The sequence below is a fragment of the Manis javanica genome, chromosome 15, assembly GCF_040802235.1.
Source record: "Manis javanica isolate MJ-LG chromosome 15, MJ_LKY, whole genome shotgun sequence".
NCBI lineage: Eukaryota > Metazoa > Chordata > Mammalia > Pholidota > Manidae > Manis > Manis javanica.
In genome coordinates this window covers 27,707,638-27,734,443 of record NC_133170.1, presented here as the reverse complement: position 1 = coordinate 27,734,443, position 26,806 = coordinate 27,707,638, and the positions used below count along the sequence as shown (strand labels likewise).

General features: G+C 43.7%; 1 protein-coding gene across 1 annotated transcript; it reads left to right on the top strand.

The window, feature by feature from the left end:
- The first annotated feature begins 819 nt into the window (after nucleotides 1-819).
- Nucleotides 820-25,634, top strand: DYRK4 (dual specificity tyrosine phosphorylation regulated kinase 4). The gene is made up of 13 exons (XM_017650912.3): nucleotides 820-891; nucleotides 1,577-1,693; nucleotides 2,418-2,556; nucleotides 4,230-4,393; nucleotides 7,073-7,209; nucleotides 7,487-7,627; nucleotides 9,461-9,599; nucleotides 11,377-11,458; nucleotides 13,672-13,844; nucleotides 15,404-15,464; nucleotides 18,852-18,981; nucleotides 24,439-24,614; nucleotides 25,302-25,634. Exons 1-13 carry the CDS (start codon nucleotides 871-873, stop codon nucleotides 25,544-25,546), a joined length of 1,725 nt encoding a protein of 574 aa, XP_017506401.3. The 5' UTR covers nucleotides 820-870; the 3' UTR covers nucleotides 25,547-25,634.
- Nucleotides 25,635-26,806: the final 1,172 nt, after the last annotated feature.

Sequence of the window (26,806 nt, the reverse complement as noted above, 5' to 3'; positions counted from 1 at the left end):
GCAGAACACATGAGTCCTGCTTCAAAGAGCAGAACCCAGCTTGAAGCTATGGCCGGTCTTTTGCTAAACTTTGGTCATTTCAGTGCCACTTTCATGATTTTTGCTCTATTTACATAGACTCATACTTTTTAACTTAAATTTTAGACTCATTCTGGCTAAAACCTGCCACAAACTACAGGTTTAATGTGCTAGTTATAGTTTTGCAAATGGGTATTAAAATTAAGGCCTAACTGTTAGATAACTGTTATCTGTGTGCTATGCCCAATGATGTCACATACCTCATTGCGTGCTGACCACCCTTTGGGGGACACAGCTCTGCTGTTTGGGTCTTTCCCTCCCCCCTGTTTTCAGATGGGAAGTCTCTTCTGATCAGGTCCCTGGTGTTCAGGCTGGGCTCCTACATCCTAGATCATCAGGACCACTGTGATGGTGAGAAGAGTTCCTGGACGAGATGATGGGTGCTTTCTTCTCTTTAGAAAGAGCAGCTCAGCTTTGATCTCTTCCCCTAATTAAGGTTTATTTAAAGGGCACCTACTTAAGGTTGATTTGAAGAACAGGTTCTATGGATTTTTTTTTTAAGTGTGAAAACCGTTGGACAAGTCAGTCCAGGATAGACACGGCTAGAAAGATCATTTGTTTGGTTATTCATTCAGCACTTCCTTAAGCCTCTCTTAACTTTTCCAAGCTTTAGGGCCAGGAAAGCGGTCTTCATGTGTATCTTGTTTATTATAATGAAGCAAAATAAACGTCAGAGCAGCATGAAGTGAAACCATGCCAAGCACTATTCCAATTCTCTTCCACTTGACCCAGGTTGAGAGCAAGCCTTTGGTTCAAACTCAGAAGCCACCTTCCAAGATCAAGAACCTCAGAATGACTCGATTCTTACATAAGGTAGGAAATAATGTTTTTCTCTAGGAGAGGATGAGGGTAGGTGGGTGGCTGGGATAGCTTTTAACAGCCACTTTTAGTCACCTCTGCTTAACATGATGAAGACTCTCTATCCACATCACCATGCCCCATCACCACACAATTTAAAATGTTCCTATTCATTGACAGTCAGACTTCTGCTCTTCTAATTAGTCAGTCAGTCAATCAATCAATCAATGCAGTGGGTGGGGATCCAAGTGAGTATATTTCAAATTGATAATGTAGGGGAAAAAATGGGAGCTTCTACTGCACAAAGGAAGATTTGCATTATACAGCAGGAAGAATTTCCCCGTCTTGGGGCAGAAAGATATTGGGATGATGATAATAATGGCTCACACTTAGGGAGTACTCTGCACAGACTGCCTCATTTACCTCACAAAAGCCTTATGAGGTAGGCCTTATTTTTGTCCCCATAGTAGTCATGAGATAATTGAAGCTGATAGAGTCAGTGTGACCTGTTCACGGTCCACAGCTAGTAATCGCTGGTGCAGGGATTCTAGCCCAGGGCCCATCTATTTAACCATTCTGCTTTTGTTTCCAAGAATTTTAGGCCTGAATTTGGTTCTCTGTGGGGAGGGAGCTGGGAGAAATGACTCCTGGGAGACACTTTCTTGCCTGAGGCTTCTGAGGTCTCTGCTTTCTCCTACAGAGCGCCAACAACAGCATCACTTCACTGCCTTTTGTGGGCACCAAGGGGAGGAAGACCATGGTCAGGTTCCCACGCATCAGCAGCAAAATCCTGCTCGGGCCGCCCCTGCTGTACCAGGTGAGTACAGGCAGTGCCCATGGCCCGGAACAGATTTCACCTTCTCAAATCTGGACCTGATTTCACTCCAGAACCAAGGTTAGGAAGGCCCAGGGTGGTGTGAAGCACAATATTTACTGAAGATTTGATTCTGGTTCTGTTCTCTTCATAAGGAATGTGAACTTAAGCAAATAGGTCATTGACTTTCTCTTAAGGAAAAAAAAGACCCTCTGTAGGGTTGGTGTGAGGATTCATTGGGGAAAGGATACATGAAGCGTCTGGTGTATGAATGGTAGAAGCACACAAAATGCTTGTTTTCCTCCAGCGTTCCCTACTTTTTTGTATGCAAGGACCACCTGAGATAATGGGAGAAGTGCCAAGTTCAGGGGGTGTTATGCATATATGAGTTCCTCTGCTTGTGCCCTTGGCCAAGTCACTTCCTCTGGTTAGAAACTGGCCTTCTCAACAGCAGCAGTAAAAGATTGTTCCCATCTCTTTCCCCTGATGTCACGGGTCATCAACTGCATACCTTAATGTACACGGGTCTCACGGAGGCTAATCTGAGTCAGACAGATACTTCCCTTGACAGAAAGATTGAGAAAACCTACTGTCTCATAATTTTTATTTCTTCCTGGAGAGGAAGGAGGAGAGTCTGGCTGGATGCAGGTTCTTGGATGTGTAAGTGGTTTCTGACACTCAGGAGTCGCCTACACAGTCCTTAATGCAGGTGTCTTTCCCTGGACAGGAGACTCAAGCTCACAATCACAAGCCAGCCTCTGGGGTCAAGACTTCAGAACTGCCTTCCCTTTCGAACATTAAAACCCAAGCTCCCAAGCCAGAGGAGAAGCCACTAAGGAAGCACAAGGTGCCTCTGACGGCGTCAGGTATGACTTCAGGGCAGTAGCAGGGCAGGGGAGTGGGCAGGTGGTTGTAGATGGTCAGGGTGTCAAGGGCTGAGCTGAGCTGGAGAGGGCTAAGCGGCCACGTGTGCATGGTCAGTTAAGGCAGCAAGCTGAGGTGAAGGCGACGGTCAGGGCAAGCCTCCTGTTGCTTACTGTGAGAGAATAAGCAAGAGACTGAATGGGAGAAAGAACCGACGCCCCATGGCTCCATTGTCCCCTGTGGACACAGGCAGGGCCAGACGTCTCAGCGCATTCAGAGGGAACTGTCCCACTGAACAAGCCTCCTGTCATTTTATGGAGGAGGGGGGAGGGTGGTAGGGGAGGCAGAAGAGGCAGGAGTGGATAGTACTGAGTACTGCGTCAGGGTCCAGTGTCTTGAAGTTTCCCCTCCTCTTGATAAGGAGATCTGGGCAGAAGCACCTGAGGAAGGCCTCTGAATGGAGGCCCCTGGGTTAGGAAATGCTGTAAGAGCATGGCCAGCCAGGGGAACCTTGTCCTTGACCCCAGCTCTTGGGAGATTTCACTGCCCTGCCTACGCACCAAGGCTGGCATTGGGGTCGGGGGCAGCTTCCCCCTGCGGCCTGCCAGGTAAGCCTTGTAATTACCTATGGTCCAGCCTGAAAGATCACACATGGGCTTGTGGCCAGGAGCCCGACTCCTCACAAGGTTTGGGGATTCATACCCTAGCAGGGTTCAAAGGAAGACCCCCAAGTGCTAGGGGTACCTGCTGTGTGCCAGCATCACCTGATGCTTGGGGCTCTTCTCCCACTGCTTTGAAATCGCTTGTCCTTCCTCTTCTGAAACAGGCTTGGGAACTACCCAAGAGCAGGTCATGTCAGTTCCGAGCTGGTTCTGCCTTTACAGAGCTGACCCTGCTCTCTTCACCATGCCTCTGCCTGCAGGGCGAGGAATGTGCCTTATTTGGCTTGCACACAGAGGGCCCTCACGCAGAGACACAAGTCTTGCCCTCCATAAGTTTTTTTCCTCTTGGCAGTTCCTTCTCCAGCTCTTCTTGCCAGACAGCATGGTGCCCAGGTCGGGTTTCCCCCCTCTCAGCACTTTCTGGTTTATCTCCATCTCTCTTAAGGATTCCCACCCCCCACCCACAGACCACACGCCAGACCCCTAATGTGATTTGGCCAGTGCAGAGCAGCGAAGAGTGAGCACGCGTCCCTCCCTCTGGTCTGAGGCCCTCACTGGCTCAGCGGCAGATCTGAGTGGGAATATCTCCTGGGCCTTTAAAGTCACGAGCTGCCTGGTCCCTGATGACATTACGGTTTGCAGACCCCCTTGGGCGAGTCTGTTTGTGCAGCCCAATCCCATGTTAGCTTGGGCAGCTGCTACCTTACCTACATCTTGCTGTTATACTAATTTACTCCTGGAGTTTTTACCCACGCTGCTGTGACTCCATAGCCCTTTGGGAACTAAGTTCTCCCTTTTCCCACTGTTATGTTTCTCTCCTGATTTGTTGAAATAAGTATAAGACCTTGACATCTGTCCTTGCTACATTTCCATCCTGAGATTCAACAAGCATGGTCTCTAGTGAGCCACCCAGAGGCACAGGGCTCTGAGCTGGAGGAGAGGCCACCATCTGCGTCTTGGGCAAATTCCGTGTCACCTCAGCTTAACTGACAATCACAGTGTCTTTCACACAGAGGCTCTAAAGTTTTTTAAGAATCGGCTGTCTTCTTACGAGCAAAGTGAAATCCTGGGCTACACAGAGCTGTGGTTCCTGGGGCTCGACGCTGAGAAGCTCCCCGCGACTCCTGGGAAACTCAACAAAACAAGTTTTGATGATGAACACGGCTCGTACATGAAGGTGATGGGGGAGTGGGCCATGGGGGCTCCAGGGGCCTGGGCCTGGGGCAAAGGGAGAGTCTGGGACAGGGCATTTTCTAGCCTATGGGACTGGTATGTCTGGGAGTAGGCATCCTGAAGGATTCTAGTAGGTGCTAAGCCAAAGAAATGCCTTGTTAAAAATGGGAAAATGTACCGTTAGCACATAGCATACTCCACTAACAGAACACTGGCTTTTCTCCAGGAGTATTTGGGGGAACAGGTTTACATTCTGGGTGACCCCCACGGGCTCTTCCCCTGCATAGCCCTGGGTCCACCAGAAAGGCCAGACGTTGGAATAAGATACAGTCTCCCCAGTATTTACATTTTTGTCTCTTCCATACAAGCCCCCATGACCCTTTCCTATTTTATTACAGACATCATTTCCCCACAAAGGTTTTGTCCCAACAGCCCTGGCAGCTGGTGCTTCACAGCCCTCAGTTTCCCACAGGTGGACCTGAGCAACTCCACCTGCTCCTCTTCTGGGGTACCTCGGGGGTTCCCCAGGCCAGTGCCTCTTACCAGCCTGAAGGTGAAAACTGGGCAGTGGAAAGGATCCGTTTTGCTTCAGGAAGCAAATCTACTTCTGAAGCTGTCCAGATATATGATTCTTAGTCTGCGTGGTTTGTGGGCTGTTGGAATTTTCCTCCTGCGGCCATTTCCTCCTAACTTGGTCAGGTTTAGGAGGCAAGATTGGTCTCTGATGGCTTCATAGCAGGGACAGATTTTCTTAATAGTACTTAGGGTTGTGTTCCTCAAACTTTACTGTGCACAAAATCACCTGGGGATCTTGTTAAAATGCAGATTCCTATCCAGCAGGTCTGGGTTGGGGCCTGAGATTCTGCCTTTCAAAAAGCTTCCAGGTGAGACCTATGTTGCTGGTCCCTGAACCACACTTTGAGAAGTGAGGATGTAGAGTTTCTGGCACATAGCCTCTATCTAGAGCCCTAGTTCATAGTATTTTTAGGTCAAGGATCCTTTTGACAATCTGATAAAAGCTGTAAGTCCTCATCCCAGTAAAGGCACCCTGAAAAGACACAAAATTTTAAAGGGAGAAGGGAAGGTTGTTAATGGATTCTTGGTTAAGACTCTTCAATATAAACTGTAACTCCAATTCAACCAGACATCCTCAACTCCTCCCACCCTTACCCCCAACCTGGAAATAGAGTCTCTGGGAAATTCCCTAGTGATGTTAGCACTACCTTTAAGTTAATTCACTGGAGCTCAGTTCCTCAGTCTCAGGTCTTCAAGAGCTCTGTGTTTGGTGGGAGGAGAGGGATAATGTGTACTTTCTGTATGCTCAGAATTTCCTCCCTTATTGCATTCCAGTGCATGCACAGAAATGCAATGCTAACAGCCAAATTTCCAAATAAGCAACACAACCACATTGTCATATTCTGTGTCAGCAAGTGTTAATTAAATACCTATTTATTGAGAACCTATCATAGGCTTGGGCATCTGCTAGACTCTGGAAACATAAAGGAAATACCAAATATCAACAGTAAGTATGATCTGGTCCTTGGCCTCAAATAACCCCAATGTCAGAGTTGATACAGAAGCAAATAATAATGATACAGGCAAATTGGTGGTATACAGAAGATACGCACAAACTCTAAGGAAACGATATATACCTTTGCACCAGCATCTACAGAATCTCTCTCTTTCCCTTTCCCCACACATTCTCATGACAGACCTTTCCAAACAGTCACCCACTTCCACATACCAGTAAAGTTGTACATGTTCATATTCATGCTCTCGATTCCTCCTATTGAACAGACTCCCGCCGTATGACCGCAGACCATGTAATCCTTTATCTCTCTCAAATTCATGAGTGTAACACCAGGAATCAGAGATTCTTAAAGCTGCAAGGCCTTAGGTATCATATCTTATCCAGAACCTTCCATTACAGCTGAGGGCACTGCAGCTCAGCGTGGTAAAGTGGCTTTTCTGAAGCCACCCAGATGGTCTTTTTAATAGAAAATTTCCTGTGGCTTTGACTGAACACCTGCTCCTTAGTTTCTAGTACACAGATGAATATGCGTGGTTTTGGCTCTTGGGACATATGTCTCTTCTTAGTTGAGAAACGTCCACATTCTGTACTCCTAACTCCAAGACAGAATTAAATCTGGATAAGTCAAGAGGAGAGCCAGATCTGACCAGGAAGAAGCAGAGCACACGCAAAGTTCTGATTGATGTAAGACACATTAAGTTTCAGAAATGGGACTTCCCCCAAACTGAAGCTGCTATTGATGTGCATCCAAGAATCATGTGATGTCCAAACTAGCAGGGACCTTCGGGGCCACTTTGTTTAACCCTCTTCCTTTACAGGGTTGCATACATGCTGAAAACTAGAGGTGGTAGCAGGACCGGGACTAGAAACCAAGTTTCCCAAAGACTGTCCAATATTCTTTATACTCTCTGACAATGATGGTGTGGGACTTTCCCTGGCACCACGTGGGTGGTCTGGAATCCAGGCAACAACCAAACCATTGTCGTCGCAGTGAGGTGAGGGTAGGAGTCACACAAAAGTACCCAGTGCAGGTCAGAAAACTGCCTCCAGGAGTCAGCCATGAGCTGGGGGGGTGGGTATCCAGGGACCCCAGTGTCAGGGAAGTCCCAGAGCTTGTAGCTCTGCTCTTCATCCCTGGCCTGGCTTCTGCAGGTCCTGCATGACCACATTGCCTACCGCTATGAGGTTCTGGAGATGATTGGACAAGGGTCCTTCGGGCAGGTGGCCAAGTGCTTGGATCACAAAAACAATGAGCTGGTGGCCTTGAAAATCATCAGGAACCAGAAGAGGTGTGGCTCAGCGGATGGCACAGGCCATAGACTCTGGTCCCTTCGTAAAGCCAATGCTCCTGGCTCTGCCCCTTGGCCTGGCCTTCCCCGACCTTTCCCTCTTTCTCTCTCTCCCTGAGGCCGCAGGATGGGGCTGTTAGTGCTCTCTGCCTCCTGGATGACCCTGTTGGGGTGATGGGGGAGGGGGTCCTGAGGAAACAGGCCACCTGCCCCGGCACGACATGACACCTGGGGGTCTTCTGTCCCCATTTCCCGCCCTCCCGGCCCCTCCCCTCAGATTTCACCACCAGGCCCTGGTGGAGCTGAAAATCCTGGAAGCTCTCCGAAGGAAGGACAAAGACAACTCCTGTCACGTGGTGCACATGAAGGACTTTTTCTACTTCTGCAACCACCTCTGTATCACCTTCGAACTTCTGGGGTCAGCTGCCTTTTCTTTCTGATCCATTTTCTTTTGGCAACTTGGTTAAGTGACAAGAGAAGCTTGAGGTCAGCACACTAGATTTCCCTGGACGTGAATGTTTATAATGACTAAAATGAGGGAACGGCCACTCAAGTTACCGAGAAAGCCCGGAGCAAGGAGGCTAGACCGAGAGCTGCCCACTCACTCAACCCCTCAGTCCTGCCTGTCACCTGCCAGCGTTCACAGCGTGTGCTGCCCAGGCGCCGGTTGCTGAACTTGGTGGCACCACCAAAACAAGGCCTCTGCCCTCACAGGCTAGACTGAAATATGCTGGAAAGGACTCTCCTTTGCTACCATGTCCCCACACACTGGCTTTACAACCCTATACATGGAGATTGAAACCCAGGGGCGCAGACAGCTGGCTGTTCAGAGTGGGGGAGGGTCTTTGCTTTTGTGCAGATAAGGACAGGAGCAGATATTTTGGGCAAGAGATCAGAACCTGACTTAAATAGATTGGCATGAGCTGGTTGAGTGTTAGAGCTGAAAGGGTGTGTTGAATGGAAGGGCATGCTGATTTGATTAGTTTTCTCTCTGAAAAGACCATCTGATGCATTTAAATAAAACCAGAAACCTAGAATACATTTATCATTTGGGGAGGGCTCTCAAAGGCCCAGTGTAATGAGATTCCCTGAGCTGAGCTTGGGGCTCCCACAACGCCCTTGTTGATTAGTGAAATTCTAGAAACTGGCTAAATTTGAATCAGAAGGAAAGTTGATACTTCCTCACAGTCCCTGATAATTACAAACTGTGGTCCACTTTCCAATATGCAGAGATGAATTATTTCTTGTGGCAAAATGGACATCCTAGGCTGCCTTCCTAGGCCAGTAATTGCAGTGCACAGTTAGGATGTCTTTTTAGTTACAAGAGGTCTATGAGGTCCAGAGGACAGATGTGTGGATGGAGAATTCAAAGGCCAGAGAGGGTGGGGAATTGCCCAGGGTCACACAGCTAGTCAAGATGAGGCCAGAGCCAAGCCTCACATCTCCCCTGTATGCCTCAAGAAGGAATGGCTTCCCAAATACTGCCAGAGTTAGAGAAACTTAGAAACAGAAGATGAGGAGAAAGCAGGGGGAGGTTGATGCAGGGCTGTTTCCCGGTCATGCCCTTTCCCTCTGCATCCAGGGTTTGCACAGAGATCACAACCTGGCAGCCCACGGATAAGTTTTTCTTTTACAAATGCTTTGTATTCATTTCCAACATTTACAGCTCAGCAGGTTTCATACAATATAGCAGGCTTTTATATAATATTTCAGGCTCTGCCTGTGTAGAAAATTTAGGATGATCTAGCAAGAGAGAGCCTTCATTCCTGCAAGGCGACAGGCGGAGCCAAGCAGCCAAGCTCACTTTAGGCAGGATAGGCCTTCTCCATTTTGCCTCGCCCCCATCTGCCGCTCTCTTGTCTTGTCTTTCGGCAGCCTTATGAGGCCTGGGCAGGAGTGTCCACTTGGCAGACTTACCAGAGGACTTTCTGGATCCCTCCCAAGGGCCTGAAGAACTATGTATATTTCAGAAGCTTGGTCCAACCTTTTAATACCCGCAGGTGTAAAAAACTGATTAAGTGCCCTGCCATATAAGAAATGAGGGGGCATCTGAGAGGCCAAGACAGTTGAGCTTCACCCTAAACCACCTTGAATGAATGGGTGAGTTGGGCTTACAGGACAAGAGAGCTCTGCCTCCTGCTCTGAGGCCTGCCTACTCCCAGAGGGAACCAGGCCATGTGGGGTTGTCGGCAGGTTCAGACTCAGCATCATACTTTTTGCACTGACACACATCACACTCTCTCTTTCCCAGAATCAACTTGTATGAATTGATGAAGAATAATAGCTTTCAAGGCTTCAGTCTGTCAATAGTTCGGCGCTTCACCCTCTCTGTTTTGAAGTGTTTGCAAATGCTTTATGTAGAGAAAATCATTCACTGTGATCTCAAGCCTGTGAGTACAATCTCTGTCCTGCCAGAGGGGCTGGTTTCCGCTCTCAGATTCGTTTGCCCCTTTCCATTCCCCAGGGGTACCTGGGCTGCCACCATGGCCAGGGCTCTGTTGGGAACCTGAGCAGTCATGTTTGTAGGTTGTGTAAACCAAGTGAAGACTACTGGGGCAACAAAGAGACATGTGTCATTGAGGGTGACACGAACAGGAAGGTCTTCCCATGGAAGGCTTAGGGGTGAGCAGAGGCACATGCCACACAGGGAGAAGGGTCACCACTGTACTAAATCCATTATTTCCACTCTATTGAGATGGTCTTAGTGTACAGAAAGTCTCTGACCATTGCCTCTTCCCCAATGGACGCGTGCTTCCCGCACACCCTGCTAGCATTGTATACGTAGCTCTGTTATTGTACTGATTGTTTTGTGTAGGAATTGCTTCTTTATCTGTACCCCTCATTGGACTGCCAGCTTCCCTAAGGCCAGGAGCTATGTCTTCTCACCAGTTTATTCCCAGGAGTAGCACGGTACCTGACAATAGTAGGGTAGGCAATAAGTAAATATTTGCTAGAAGGGTTAGTGTTTGCAAATGTGGCAGCTAGGGGAAAGGTATAAAGGTGTGAAAATATGGGGTCAGGAGCTGGTTCCAAAAACCTGACCCCCACAGAAATGTGAACATATTTTAGACTTTTCCTCATTCTCTTTTCCTCATCCCCAAAAGTAGCTTAAAAAATTTTTTTTAACCTAATTCATTGGGTAAAATTGGGATATTTATGTAATTAAAGATTGTCGAGGCAGACATGTTCTCTCAGGGATTATTGATGGAGCCTCACCAGGATGGTAGTACATTTGTTTCTTCTCAACATCCAAGCTCCTAATCCTCAGCTTTGCAGCTCCAGAGGGTCACAGCACCCTTGATCTTTGGGCTTAGGGGACTTATTCTCACCAAGGACATTCACAAGACATGGTAGCCGAAATAGGAGGTAACAGATTTCCTTGAGAAACAGATCAAGTTGACTAGAATATATGTGCCCAGTAGGGAAATATACACACAGCCAGGAGAGTATTTGATGAGTACGGATTCAAGAGTCAGAGTTGTTCTTCTGGACTTCGGGCTTCCTATCAATGAGCTGTGATGGCCTGGTGCATCCATCCCCTCTGAAGAGCTACTTCTGCCCATAAGATGGGAAGGCCAGGCTCTTCCACTGGTGTAAAAAAGTGAATAAGTGCCCTGACATATAAGAAATGAGGGGGCATCTGAGAGGCCAAGACAGTTGAGCTTCACCCTAAACCACCTTGAATGAATGGGCGAGTTGAGCTTACAGGACTTTCTAGAGATACACTAGAAATTCCTGCTTTAAAAAATCTTTTGCTGATCATACTCTTTCAATTAACTATTCTTTAGAAAGGGTGCTATGCTCTAGATTGGTACTTTCTTGTTTATGGTGCCAGAGTCTTCAGACCAGGCCTGCCGTGCCACATCCAGAATGTTAGGGGCTCAGTATGCAATCAGTTCATCTGTTATTTATAGTAATCAATTCATCTGATGTTGACATCCTTAAAAACATGATCAGGATTTAATCTTCCAGCCCAAGAGGTACAGACCACAGTCAAGTGGGAAGTCAGAGGAGGGGAGAACAATGGGATTTGGAGATGGTGTAGGGGTGTCTGCTCAGAGGTGGTCAAATTTTGAACGGGGTCCTGGAGGATGGCAGGCATTTGGGTAAATCAAGTGCTTGGGGCAACATTACTAAACTTGACCATGTCTTTCTTCTTCTCTCTAGGAGAATATAGTGTTGTACCAAAAGGGCCAGGTCTCTGTTAAAGTCATTGACTTTGGATCAAGCTGTTACGAACACCAGAAAGGTAGGCTCATTCCGCCCCTTGGCCTGAGTTTTCCTACTGAGATTTCCTTCCCTTTACGGAAAAATATTCACACATGAGGTCACCTGGGTTCTAGTCTGGTCTCAGCCAAAAAACAACTGCTGGTGTGATTTTGAACAAGGTGCTTCACTTTTCGGAGCCTAAGTTTTCTCATTTATAAAACGAGAAGGTTGGACTCAAATACCCTAAGTGTTCTTTGCAGCTCTCATGGATTTGGAATTACCCAAAAGCATTGCATCCTGGTACTAACTAGGTGTATATCTGAATCACATGAGGCCTCTGGAAAATTACAGCTTCCAGGGCCTTGACCCGTTGTACCCAATCTACATTTCTGGGGGTGTACCCAGAAGCCTGCCCTTTAGCAAACACAGACCTTCTGAAGGTCGGGCCTCACTGGCCTGGGTTTTCTGGGCTTTGTACTTTTTCAAGCTGGAATCCAGAAAGCAGCCCTGCAGGACATGTGCGCAACCTTCACGGAACTTGATATGAGTCTCTTCTTTTGGCTGTTATCAAGTTTGTTGTCAAAAACATGCACCATTTAACCAACATTTATTATCTGCTCTGTGTCAGTCAGTGTCCTGGGTACCAGAAACAAAAAAGTGAACATTTCTTGTCCTCCGATGGTTTACAGTCCACTGCAAGAGCCAGAAAGATGAGAAGATACCAGGACAGGTTCAATGACTAGAGACATGTCCAGGCTCTGTTAAGGGCACACCAAAGAGGGGCTTTGGGACCGGCCTTCTTGATGGCAGTGGGTCTCAGAGGAAGCCTCTGGGGGCTGTAGAAAAGAACACCAGATGGATATTTGTGAACATTCTGAATATCCACTTTTGAAGATATGTGCACTTTATCTTTTCTAGGCCCACAGGAATTCCAGCTAGAAGACAGTGTGCCTCCCACAAAAACTCATGTGCTTACTTTCCTCACATGAAAGCTGTGTAACTTATTTGTTAACATTGATCTTGGCTGACAGGATGCTCAGAACTGAATTTGTAATGATTTTATATTGTTTCTGATAGTCATTTGCTCCTTTATTTTCTAACTTCCCTTTATCTCTGTTTTAACCATGAGGCAGCATAGAGTATGGGTACTAGATTCAAATGGACTGAGTCTGAATCCCAGTTCTGCCACTTTTAGCTGAATGACCTTGACAGTTTCTTTAATCTCTGTATACCTCAGTTTCCTCATTTTAAAATGGCCATAATAGTACCTGCTTCGTAGGGTTGTTGTAAGGTTTGGAAGAGTTCTTCTGTATAAAGCATTTGGGATGGTGCCTGGTACATGTTATTAAGCATCATGTAAGTATCTTTTAAATCCATTTTTTAAAACTACCCTGTGTAATGGACTTTGACTGCATAGTGCCTCCAGTCCACTTTGATACCAGGCAGGGTATAAAAGTCATTTTTATTATGTCTTTGTTTTAAATCACATTTTAAATGTCTTTTGTTTAAATCACACAAAGGATGTGAATATTACATCCTTATGATAACCAATTAAACCAACAGAGAAGTGACTATAAGCAACTAAACCAACAGAATCCATGCCTCACCCCCACCTAGGGAGCCAATAACAGCCATGGAAATAACGATCATGTCCCACTTCTCTGCCCTCGGTCTCCTCACCTGTAAAGTCTAGGCTCCTACACTGCTATCTTCTATACGTCCTCTCTGCACAGATTTCACTGAGCTTTTATTTCTATACATTATACAACAGAATGCACATAATATTTTGAATTTACATTTTCAAATTATGCATCTTGCATGGTTCTTTTTAATTTTGAGGTGCCTCTTCCCTTGCCAAATCGAAATACTTTCAGAAGATGTCTGCGCCGAACTAATTTGACAGTTTGAAAACTGAGTTTTATATTAGTCTTATGTTTCCTTTTTCTTAGAGCTTGGCTGACTTAAATTTACTTCCCTAGAACGATGCCTACTTTAGAGTTGTTTATCAATAAAGTGAGGATAATAACACCTCCAGGATAATCAAATCCTGCTGTGAGGATTGATGAGATCAGATGTGTGATATGACTCCTAAGTGCTGGTCGGTTGTACTACCACCTCCCTGCAGAGCCTGGAGAGTGAAAAGAAGTGGGGTTGCCTTAACTATAGTCCACCCCCACCTGAGAAGGTATCCTGAGGAAGTGGGCTCTGGAGACGAGACTGTTTACATGAGGTTCATCTTTGTTTCCTCCTCAGTATACACCTACATCCAAAGCCGTTTCTACAGGTCCCCAGAGGTGATCCTGGGCCATCCCTACAGCATGGCCATTGATATGTGGAGCCTGGGCTGCATCATGGCGGAGCTGCACACGGGCTACCCCCTGTTCCCCGGGGAGAATGAGGTGGAGCAGCTGGCCTGCATCATGGAGGTGAGGGAAGGGCTGAGGGGCCACAGGAGAGCCGGCGTCCACTCTCAAGCCTTGGGCTGCATCACACTCACTATAGGACAGTGGCCTGCATACTTTTTCTTGGTCAATGTATTTTTGAAATTATGTACCACTTTGTACACTTTTGAGTTGACATCTAACATTTTTATCATAAATTAAATGGTTTCAGAGGATATAGTTTCCAGCGCATTGTGAACAGTGACTTTTAAAAATAAACCATAATATCAGTCTTTCAAATAAATTCAAAAGAATCCTTTAAAATCCAGAGTAACATGACACTGTCCAAAACTGTGTATTGTTTAGTTATTAGTCAGTCATTATCTTAACATTCTGGAAAGAATAGCTCCCAATGAAAAAGACTATACCAAAACTCATTATATGATTATTTATTAGACCTATTCTCCTCTTACTTAAAGGCATCTTGTTATGAAGCTAAATTAGATGAAACAGGAGAAAATAAGCCTGAAATACTGGAAGTTTCACATTTTAGGATTTCCCAGTGAACAAAGATATTTTGGCTCTGAACAATGATCTAATTTCTCCCTCGATCATCCCTATCTATCCTACCTATCAGTCCCTCCCAAATTTCTATTTTCTAGATTATCTCAAAGTTACAGATGGTCAGAGAAATTATTCAATTATAGATAGTTTCATTCCATGGTTGAAACTAATAATAAGTATTAAAATATTTTGGGTGACAATAGCCGTTAAGTGGTAGTTATGGTGGAATGGACACTGGCCTGGGAATTGGCAAGCCTGGAGTCCAGTCCTGGGCTGTGGCGTCACTTCCGCCTTCTGGACCTCTGCCAGATGAGGGGATCAGAGCACATGGCTTCTGAGGCTGATGAAGGACGATTTAATGAACCATCCCCGAACCAATCCTGCTCTAATACCAAGGGAGCATGGGATCTGGGTTGAGGTTCCTGCCACCCCAGAACTGACTCAGTCTCTTCCTGACCTCAGGGTCAGTGAGGCTGAGGAGCAGGAGGGCAGGGTTGTGCATGGATATGGCAGGGGACCCAGTGGCGAGGAGGTGACACCTGTAATTTCTCTATCAGCAGTGGGGAAAAAAGTGAACAAGTAGGTGCTATGCTTTTCTTTTCGAGGAGATATTTTGTCGTGTGGTCTGATGTCCAGCCCACCTGGTGGCCCCCATCCCCTCTGCCTTTCCTCCCTTCCCAGGGCTTCGTGTTGGGACGTGTCATTTCTTAGTTCAGGAGCAGGCAGCGTGTACACTGGTTCACTCACTCTGGCGAGGAGACCTGGCTGTCGTCCAGAGCGGCCTACCTCTGACTGGTGCTGCTGCCCACTTAGAATAACACTGCTGATGCTGATGCTCAGGGCACAGAAGCAGCCCTGGATTAGGAGTCAGAAGACCATGCTTTTGGTCTGCTCTGCCCCTGGCTTAATGTCAGCACTTAATGTCTCTGGGTCATTATCTGTAGGAGGCCAGGCTTGGCCAAAGTCCCACCCGGCTCTAATATGTGTTTTTGAATGTGTAACTCCACAAGAGCAAACCCAAGATCTTGTACTTGTTGAAGGTGCTGGGCCTGCCCCCAACCCGCTTCATCCAGATGGCCTCCAGGAGACAGACCTTCTTTGGTAAGTCCCCAGGTCATGCCTAACTCTCCCATTGTGGCTGATGAGGTTTCACAGGTCTTGAAGAAATTCTCCTGCAGCCCCCATTTGGTGGTCCTCCCCTGGCCCTAACCCAAAGGGCAAGCTCTGCCTAGGGGTTCCTTCAGCAAAGTAAAAAGATGCTGAGACATGGTACCAGGTGGCAGGATGGAGATGGGCTGGCAGTGTCACGTCGGGAATCCCACTCAGAGGAGCCATCAGTAGATCTTGGAACCTCAAAAGATTATAACTGTACCTCTCCTGAGAACTCCCCCTTCCCCAGGCAGCATGGCTCCTCACAGTGTGCACTGTGCAGGGACACCAAGGAGCAGTAGCTTCTTTTCAAGATTGGACATGCTATCATTAATGGAGTATTATTCCTTCCTGCTGAAACACTCTCAGTCCCCTGTATCCTTATTATCCCAGGATCACTGCACCTTTGACATAAAGCAGGGTCAGGATGGCCACGCTGTGGCTTGCCAATTATGTAGGGGACTCTTGCCTAATTGCTGGGATTAAGCCTAATCCACAGCCCTGTGCTGCACCCTCATCACAGTTCCCAGGCTCTGGGTGATGTGACCCTCTGCCTTTCTATTCAGAGGTGCTGTACCAGATGGCCATGTAGACCAACAAGGCCCAACTGGGGCATGGCTTCCAGGGCGTGGTGTGCCGGAAAGATGAAGTCAGTCCCCTATCTCAAATCCCTTTGAAGAACCACAAGAAGCTAAAGGATTTCCATGTAGAAAAAGCCATAGTGGCCCAAAGATCATCCAGACAGGGGTGAGGGGTCCTCCATAGACAGGGTCTCCATGCCATATGGGACGACATTTGTGACCAGCCACTGTCATCAGGATAGTACACAGACTCATACTGGCTGTGGAGTCCCAGTCGTTCCTAGCCCTCCCACCTCTTATTTTCACCCAGGTGGCCTCAAAATGGTAGACAAATCACAAAGTTTCTCTCCACTACTTGTCCCATTAGTAGGAGAGTCAAAAACACTGCCCTGGACAAAAGAGTTGCAGTCACGTTGGTGGGCAGTCAGCATGCCCTGGTTCAACCATGCAGGGGTTAAAGGGCAGTCTACTTCTACAGCATTTGGTAAAAACCTACAGCTCCGAGCCCTTGTCCCAGCCGTGGGAAACTTGGCCTCTCTCCTTGGACTCCATAGACTTCCCCGTGATCCAGAAACTAAGAGTGGAAGGCCTGGCAGGCAGAGGTCCTCCACAATCCTACCTAGTGCCATCCATTCTGACTGGTCAGCCCCACACCATTCCAGTGGTTAAGCCTTTTAAAGGCCTCCTTGTAGTCATAGCCAGAGCTTTGAAAACCTTGCCTCTGAGCAGGGTCAGTGTCCAGGTTGCCTTAGAACAGCACTCTCACACTAACCCTTTCTCCAGAGCACTCTGACGGCAAGCAGAGTATGCATGGAGCAGTAGAACTAGTCTTTTGACCCCAAATATACTTTTCTACCATTTTTGATTCAGCCTTGTGGATTTCAAAGGATTTAAAGAAAGAAAAGTATGTTTCTGCTAGACAAACACATTGTGGGGAGAGTCACATCTTAAGCTTTAACACTGAGGTCGAGAGATTGTATGTAGAATATAGAGTATCTTGTTAAGAGTGGACCAAAGACATACACATGTTCATTTCATAGAGCACCCTGGTTTTACCATCAGCACCAGACTTTAGACTAGTATGGAATTTTGGTAGCAATATCCCCATGTCTTCACTTCTGGCATAAGAAAGGACTCTTTTGGGAGCTGCATCCTCTTCAAACTTTATCTGATTATAGGAATCATTTGGGTGCTTGATCAGTCATTTGGCTAATGCCCATGATCCTGCTATATAACCTATGATATAACAGATTTGAGGTGGAGTCTGTTTTTAACAACAGCTCCTTGTGATTCTTATGATACTGTAAATCTAGGAAACACTGTCCACTTCAGTTGTTGGCTCTCCCCCAGATTTGGGCTGCCAACAGGTCCCGCACACCCAGCCACCCTTAGTTAATACTCCTAACAGGCAGCAAAGCGACGGTTCCTCAAAGGCAGTAAGATAGGTGTTCTAGGCAGCAAGAAGGAGATGGGGAGGCTAGTTAAATATTGGGAGAGTCAGAGAGGTGAGAAAAACTTGTACAAGAAAAACAATTACACAGTGGTGACTTTAGGAGCTATGTTTCTTATAAGCCTGAGAGGCTGATTCTTCTTTGGTCATTTGTAAAAAGAGCAACATTGGATAAGGTGACACTGGTACCAGTGTCAAAAAGGAAGTGGGGATTTGTGTGAGTTCATGGCACCTTGTACCCTTTGCAATATTACCCCAACCCATTTTCATCTATACAAATCTGCAGATACTCAGGTGTGTCTATAGACACAGATTCACGGTCCCTCCCAGGAATTCAATACGAGCACATATCATTTAGGGGGCCCTGCAAACTGCACGATTACAAAGTAATAGAAGCCCTTCATTATGTACCTTCCAGAAAGCCTACTTTATGACCCACATTTTTTGTGAGGGTTCAGTTTAATATGTAAATTGTATATGTGTGTATACACATCCCCCATTTACATGCAAATGTACAGGGCATGAGCCTAAGCGGTCATCTTTTTTGGCCAGGCACAGCAGAATCTAGATGTCCACGTGAGCAGTGTCACCTTTAAAGCATTACACAAAGTTTTGGGACATCTCTGGCGCTATCTTCAGGGCTCCTTTTCAGGCATGCCAAGTCATACATTTGGTGAGGGCCTTAATCAGTGGAAATGGCTGAAGAAAGTAATTTCCAAGCTGTGTCTTAAACAACCAAGTTTGATCATTCCAATTGTGTACACAGTTTTAACGTGACTATAAAGAATTAGAACATCTGGCTTGTGTGGCTTGTAAATGAGCTCTGAAAACAAACCATTCTCCTGGTAGCAGTTTCTTGCTATGCCTGTGGCTGTTCCATATTCTCACTTTATTGGCTCAGTGGGGAGGGAGCAAGGGCATAGATAATCCAAGAATGGGTGGTGTCCTTCCTGTCTAGGGCTGAATGTTTTTTTCACTTCATTCTTATTATTTTATTTGGTTAATGTTAAACCATTTAAGGCATTGATTGATTTGGGAAAGAGGTGGTAGAAAGGAAGCTCAGCACATGCTGAGTAGTAGGGGAAGTTATCTGTAAAAGTTAATTTCGTTCACTGGAGAATCACACACGGTTATTTCCAGCTGACTGGGACTGCAGGTCTGTTTGTGCTTACGGGAGTGGGAGGTGCAGGACAGAGAGCCAGGGGTATAGAAAGCAGTCCAAGAACTCCAGTGGCTGAGTGAACAGCTGTGATGTGACCAATGAATTTTTACACCTGGAACTAAACACAGAATGTTGTATCTCTAAAGATTCCAAAGGTTTCCCTAAAAATATAACCAACAACAAGGGGAGAAAAAGATACCCGGATTCCAAGGATCTCACCGTGGTGCTGAAAACCTATGACACCAACTTCCTGGATTTCCTCAGAAGGTGTTTGGTGTGAGTTTGTCGGGGTGTCTTTGCCTCTGAGTTTCCTCTTAAACACTGTACTTTCCCACGTGTTTGCTGGTGAAAGTCTGGGGCTGGGAGACGGTTATAAAAGGAACAACAAATGCTGATTGGAGAGCTTTAGAGTCCATGAAATGATTTCCTATCCGACTGGTCTCTCCCCTTCCTGTGTGATAGGGCGGGCAGATAATTTACTCCGTTTTGAGATATGGGGGGCGGGGGCAGGGGCTGAGGCTTGAAGGGATGAAGTGACTTGCCCTGGATTGCAGTGTGTGGGGAGTTTGCCTTCTTGGCCACAGTGAGTTTGCCTGGCAGTGAGGCGTAGGAAAGTCCTAAATGTCTTCTGCTTGGTGAACTGAACGCAATCTCTTCCATGTCCTTGAAACTGTTTGCATACACACCGGTGTATGGTTTCAGGGTTACTCCCCGTTCCCCAGTTATTTAGAGCCTAAATCCTCTTGAAGTAGGGAATTTGGGAAAGGGTGATTTATTATGTGTAGCTTTTTAGAATCTGTGTCATATTTTGACTCTTAGAAATTAGGTTCTGTACTTCAGTCAAGTTACAGCAGAACAGGACCAGTACACAAAGCCGCCCCAGAATGGTGCCTAGTTGAAGTGTTAACAGATGTTAGCTTTTGTCAGTAATTTCACAGAGGTTTTGCAAGTCTGTCTCCACTGAGTGGCAGATAGATTAGCCACGTGACATTTAGCAAGTCGTTGTCTCTCTCTGAGCTTCAGTTTCCTTTTCTATAAAATGGTCCTTTCAGGTATATTCGTCCTATAATTATTTTGTATTTTTAGAAGATCTTATCTTTATGCTCTTTCATTCTTCCAGTGGGATGAAGTTTTAGCAAAATATTCTCCTGGCATTTGTGCACTCTGGAATTTAGGTACTAGCTCAAAGACTGAGCCATAAAGTACTGCTGAAAAATTTTCCTGAAAAATGGAGGTAGAGAAGGATCCTGCACGCCATCATCACCCCGCATCAAGCTTCTTGCTGAGGCTATAGAATGAATGTGCAGTTACAAATGATGGAAACTCACTACTAAGACAGAGGGGAGTTATCCAGAAACCCCAATCGTCCAGTATACAATGTAGAACTGAGAAATTCTTTTTTAAAAACTGAAGTATAGTTGACATACAATATTATATTATATTCAGGCGTACAACATGGTGGTTCAGTATTTATATATATTATGAAATGCTCAGCATGGTAAGTGAAGTTACCATCTGTCACCATAAAAAGTTATTACAATATTATTGACATTATTCCTGGGGCTGTGTTTCATCCTTGTGACTTACTTATTTTATAACTGAAAGTTTATAACTTTTACTACCCTTCAATTATTTCACCCATACCTCCCACTCCTCTTTCCTCCCCTCTGGTAACTACCAGTTTCTTCTCTTTATCTATGAGTTTGTTTTCGTTTGTTTGTTTGTTCATTCGTATTTTAGTTTCCACATATAAATGAAATCATATGGTATTTGTTTTTCTCCCTCTAGGTTCATCCATGTTGTCATAAATGGCAAGATTTCATTCATTATGGCTGAGTAATATTCTATTGTATATGTATATATATACCACAAGTTCTTTATCTATTCATCTATTGATGAACACTTAGATTACTTGCATATCTTGACTATTATAAATAATGCTGCAATGAACATAGGGATGCATATATCTTTTCAAGTTAAAGATTTTATTTTCTTTGGGTTTAATGCCCAGAAGTGGAATTGTTAGATTATATGTATTTAAAAAAATTTTTTTGAGGAATCTCCACATTGTTTTCCATAGTGGCTGCACTGATTTACATTCCCACCAGCAGTGTAGGAGGGCTCCCTTATCTTCACATCCTTGCCAACACTTGTTATTTCATGTCTTGTTGATACTAGCCATTTAACAAGTGTGAGGTGATATCTCATTATATTTCTGATTTGCATTTGTTTCTCTGTTAATTAGTGATGTTGAACATCTTTTCAGGTGCTTATTGGCCATCTGTTTGACTTCTTTGGAAAAATGTCTATTCAGGCCCTCAGTCTATTTTTTAATCAAGTTATTTGTTTTTTGTTGTTGAGTTGCATGAGTTCCTTATGTATTTTGGATATTAATCCTTTATTGGGTATTTCATTCGCAAATTTCTTCCTCCATTCAGTACATTGTTTTTATTTTGTTGGTGGTTTCCTTTGCTGTGAAAAAGATTTTTAATTTGATGTAGTCCCAATTGTTTATTTTTGCTTTTGTTTTCTTCGCCTATGGAGACAGATTCAAAAATATATTGTTACGCCTGAGAGTTTACTGCCTATTTTTTCTTTTAGAAGTTTTATAGTTTCAGTCTTACATTTAGGTCTTTAACCCATTTCAAGTTGCTTTTGTGTATGATGTAAGATAGTGATCTAATTTCATTCTTTAGCATGTGGCTGTCCAGTTTTCCCAGCACCATTTATTGAAGAGACTCTGTTTTCCCCATTGTATATTCTTGCCTCCTTTGTTGTAGATTAATTGACTATATAAGCATGGGTTTATTTCTGGGCTCTCTCTGTTTCATTGATCTATGTGTACGTTTTATGCAATACCATACTGTTTTGATTACTGTAGCTTTGTAGTACAGTTTGAAATCGTGGAGTATGGTACCTCTAGCTTTGTTCTTTCTCAGGATTACTTTGGCTATTTGTGATCTTTTGTGGTTGTACATGAATTTTAGGATTATTCTAGTTCTATGAAAAATGTCATTGGTATTTTGACAGGGATTGCATTGAATCTGTAGGTTGCTTTGGGTTGTATGGATATTTTAACAATACTCATTCTGCCAATCCATGAGAACAGAATATCTTTACATTTATTTGTGTTTTCTTCAATTTTGTTTGTTAGTGTCTTATAGTTTTCAGTGTACAGGTCTACCTCCTTGGTTAAATATAGTCCTAGGTATATTATTCTTTTTGATGTAATTGTAAATGGGATTGTTTTCTTATTTTCTCTTTCTGCTGGGTCCTTATTAGTGTATAGAAATGCAACAGATTTATGTATATTGATTTTGTGTGCTGCAACTCTACTGATTTCATTTATTAGTTCTAATAAATTTTTTGGTGGAGTCTTTAGGGTTTCTATATATATGTCATCTGCAAATAGTGACAATCTTACTTCTCCTTACCAATTTGGGTGCCTTTCCTTTTCTTGCCTAATTGCTGTGGTGAGGACTTCCAGTTCTGTGTTGAATAAAAGTGAAAAGAGTGGGCATCCTAGTCTTGTTCCTGATCTCAGAGGAAAAGCTTTTAGCTTTTCACCATCAAGTATGATGTTAACTGTGGGTTTGTCATATATGACCTTTATTATGTTGAGGTATGTTCCCTCTATACCCAGATTGTTGTGTTATCATGAATGGATGCTGAATTTTTTCAAACACCTTTTCTACATCTATTGAGATAATATTTTTTCTTCATTTTATTAATATGGTATATTATCTTGATTGATTTGTGTTTATCAAGCCAGCCTTGCATCCCTCAAATAAATTCCATTTGATTGGAATCCTTTTAATGTATTATTGAATTCAGTTTGGTAATATTTTGTTGAGAATTTTTACATCTATGTTCACTAGAGATACTGGCCTGTACTTTTCTTTTTTTTATAGTGCTTTTGTCTGGTTTTGATATCAGGGTGATGCTGATCTCATAGAATGAATTTAGAAGCATCCCTTCTACTTCAATTTTTTGGAATAGTTTGAGAAAGACAGCTGTTAACTCTTTTTTAAATGTTTGGTAGAATTTTTCTGTAAAGCCATCTGGTCCTTGAATTTTGTTTGCTGGGAATTTTTTGATTACTGATTCATTATTTTATTTTTTAGTGCAAAGGGCTGGTTGCTCACAGCGTGCAAGAGGCAATCAAGATAATGGGGCCTTTTATGCTGTCACTTCATATTTTGCTAATTAGCAAATCTTTGGAATGAGAGACTAAATTTTTTAGTCAAATTTTTTAGGGGTATATGTGAAGTCCTGTGTCTACATTTTACAAGCTAATGCTAGAAGTTCAGGGGAGGAGACATGTAGTTTAACAGCAGTTCATTTGACAAAGAACCAGGAACTTGATTTTATGACCTTGATGAGTCTATGATATTAATACCATATACCTGCAGTTAGATGTTATTCCCAGCATTATGGACACCAGTTAGACAGCAGCTGAAATTTCCTATCTCCTGAAGGTGGCAACGATATTATATGATCAATAATTAGTAGTAATGTAAGTGTTTTCAGATAGTTGAAGGGTTGTGACATAAAAGATAGATTAGTTGACCCATTCTGTATATAGTAGTCTCCCACTTACCTGCAGTTTCACTTACCATGGTTTCAGTTACCCATGGCCAACTGTGGTTCAGAAACAGAAAATCCTCCTTCTGATGTATTGTCAAAAGGTCACAGTAGCCTAATGTTATGTCACAAAGCCTACATCATTCACCTCACTTCAACTCTTCATGAAGGCATTTTATCACCTAACATCATCACAGTGAGAGTATGGTATAGTAGGATATTTTCAGAGAGGGAGAGAGACCACATTCACATAACATTTATTACAGTATATTGTTACATGTCTTCTATTTTATTATTAGCTATTGTTATTAATCTTTCTGTGCCTAATTTATAAACTCAACTTCATCATAGTATGTATGCATAGGAAAAGGCATAGTATATCTAGGGTTGGGTACTATTGATGGTTTCAGGTACCCACTGGGGGTTTTTGGAATGTATCCCCTGTGGATAAGGAGGGACTACTGTAATGCTAATGGGTAGAATTAGGACCTGGGTCTAAGTCACTAGGGTAAAAGTTCTTGGGAAGTGAATTTTGGCTCAATAAAAATAAATTTTTAAAGAATTGGAGTTTTAAAAAATTGTAATGACTAGTTCTGAGAGTGAGAGCCTTGTTACTAAAATTACTGAAAAATGGCAGGATGATTCCACGTTGGTAGTTTTGTCAAATGTATTTTGTTACTGCATTAGGAATTTGGCTGCATTATATACAAGTCCTCTTAGTCTTAATATTCTAGCATTCTATAATATTCTTTGTGATATATTTGGAGGCCCAAATTCTGTAGTTAGGAAATTGAAACTGAGCATCTCTTTGATCTTCTTAGTTTACTGAACCCTAAATCCCATTGGTTAAGATTTTCTATAATATTTCACATACCAGAAACTCTGAAAGACTTGGGCTCTAAGATATTCCCTGGCTTGTCATACAAATTTTCTGAAAAGACTGTTTTTAACAGTTGTTTCAAGGTGCTTTTAACTTATATGTCATAACCTCTGTTCTGTGATGATTTATTTGTTATAGCTTCCATGAGCTCTTTAAAAATGAACTGTTTTTGTATCTTATTTAGGTTCTTTTTTTGGGTCTTTTAAAATGTTTCAGTATTAAAAAGGGAAGCAAAACAATAACCCATGCTGGGCTTTGTTGGTGTGTAGATGGGAACCTTCTCTTCGCATGACCCCTGACGAGGCTCTCAAGCATGCTTGGATTCATGAGCCACGGAACTTCAGTCCATGGCCCAGGCTCCAGACCCCGAGGAAACCCAGTCTCTGTTTCCCTTCAGAGACCAGAAAGAGCAAGGTTCAAGGGCATCTTCAGTTGGGCAAAAAAGGTACGGCTCTTCAAATATTCAGTCCTTTTCCCATCATTCAGGGGGTCAGGTATCTGAAGGCTTGCATGTCTGAACTCTAAATAGATAATTATTCTGTATATATCACCTCTAGCCTACCATTTCTTACTTTGGATTTATGTCTTTTAGGAAAATTGGTTCTATATGGGTTCACTGCTTTTTCGCCCCCGTTTAATTAGGATTTTTTCGTCTTTCTCCTATCTTCAATTCCTTTTCTCTTTCCCTCCTTTTTCACTGTGTGCTTTTCTGCAAGACCTGTAATTACCTTTTGAATTTTTATCAGATTATGGCTTATGCAAATATCTTTTACTAGCAAAATAGCCTATGGTTATGAACATGGTCACTGGAGTCAGGTTGTTTGGGATAATTCTGGCTCTACCATTTACGAGGTGTAGGCCCTTGGGCAATGAACTTCTCTGTGTCTAAGTCTCTTCATTTATGAGGCTAAGAATAATGCCTAGTCTATGGTTGTGGAAATGATCAAAGGAATTAGTAAATGTAAAGTGCCTAGAAGAATGCCTGGCACAAAGAATAATGCTTTACAGATGAATTGATTTGTATCATTACCACCAGGATCTGTAAACTGCCAAAGTGATTTACAGCCTAATGGACAGTTAGAATGTAATTCACATTTGAACACTTTTTCTTTCTATCTTCTCTCTCCTTCAGCAGGTGTGATCATCAAAGAAGAGACTATAGAAGAAATGAAAGACAGCTCCACTAAGCAAGTTCAGAGTTCAGGTCATCAGCAGGGCTCTCTCCAGCACACAGCTGAAGTTCAGCTGCCTCATCTAGTTGAAGCTTCCAGAAAGCCAGAGGCAGTTGTTGGGCCAGAGGAGTCCAAGAGCTCCATAGGACAAGAAAACAAGAGCTCCTGCCCTGAAGACACAAACATTTTACCATCTATTATATGACCTTTGCTGAGGGTGTGTCCTGTTCCTTTCCGCCAATGATTTGTATTAGAGACAGCACTTATACTGTACAATACGTCAGATTGTTTTTTCATGCATAAATGTTTGTTTTAAAAAAACCCTCTGTTTACATGGACAATTGGCGTGATTCCGATTATGAGGGGTGGGAGAGGGTGCCCTTGCACCTATGCTCCTTCATCATGCTTTCAACCAGATGAAACAGGGTGTCTGTGCATGTGTGTGGGTGTGTCAGGGCAGGGGGGTGTTAAGTACTCAATGTTACATCACTAACAGAACTTTTAAGAGGAAAAAATTTTTCATGTCCAAGACAATTCACCTCTTTTAGGATTCTTGTTTGAAAATGACAGAAGCCAAATTCAAGCTACTTGAAGCAATGATTGTATAATCGGAGAATCAGGAAAGGTGTTGTTTCAGGCATAGCAGGATCTCAGAATTCAAACAAAGTCATAGGGTTCAGACTTCCTCTCTACCTATTAGTCTTGCTTGTTTTTATGGTTTTCATTCTGAAGACAAGCTCTGCACAGAAGTTTAGATGACCACTATCATCCAGTGAAAAGATGCAGTCTTCTTAGCAGCAAAGTGTCAGAAATGATTTGACTTGAAACAGTCACTGTATTTGAGATATTGGGATCCTCCAATTGGTCAGTCTGCATATAAGCCCACACTGTGATGGTGGTGGTGATAGCACCATGAATGGAGTAGGGAACAGGGAGTTTCCAGAAGGAAAGGTAATCGAGTAACAAGATGTGTTCACTCATCTACCCTAATCAAGTCCATTTACTATGTGTCTTTCTAGTCCTTATCTACATGAATATATACTATCTATAGATGGTTGCACTTGTAGTACAGATAAAATTTTACAAGAAACTTAAGATTATAACATCATAACAACATGGACATAGTTTTCATTTTAATCACTGTGTAGTATCCCAGAAAGGGAGATTCCAGGTAATTGAAGGTTTGTATGAGATCACCTAGGGAAGATGCTACAGAGTAAGAATAGCAGAGGGGTAAGAGAAAATCCTAGGAAAGATAAATATGTAAGGGGTTGATAGAATTGAAAAGAGCCCCCAAGAAATATAGGAAAACCAAAGGAAGAGAAAGTTTCTAGAAGAAAGGATCAAGCATGAAAAATTCCATAGAAATAGAAAGATCAGGACAAAAACAAAAAATGCTTCTTAGGTGGTGTGATAGGAACACTGAGTAAGAGCAGTGTCATAACTGGTGACTTGTCCCAGGTCC

What these genes read in the sequence shown, in the direction of transcription:
- DYRK4 (XM_017650912.3), top strand. Translation starts at nt 871, where the DNA reads ATGACTCGATTCTTACATAAG. An exon ending in ATCACCTTCGAACTTCTGGG is followed by an intron (nt 7,628 to 9,460) that starts GTCAGCTGCCTT and finishes TCTCTTTCCCAG; the next exon opens with AATCAACTTGTATGAATTGA. An exon ending in CTGTTACGAACACCAGAAAG is followed by an intron (nt 11,459 to 13,671) that starts GTAGGCTCATTC and finishes TTTCCTCCTCAG; the next exon opens with TATACACCTACATCCAAAGC.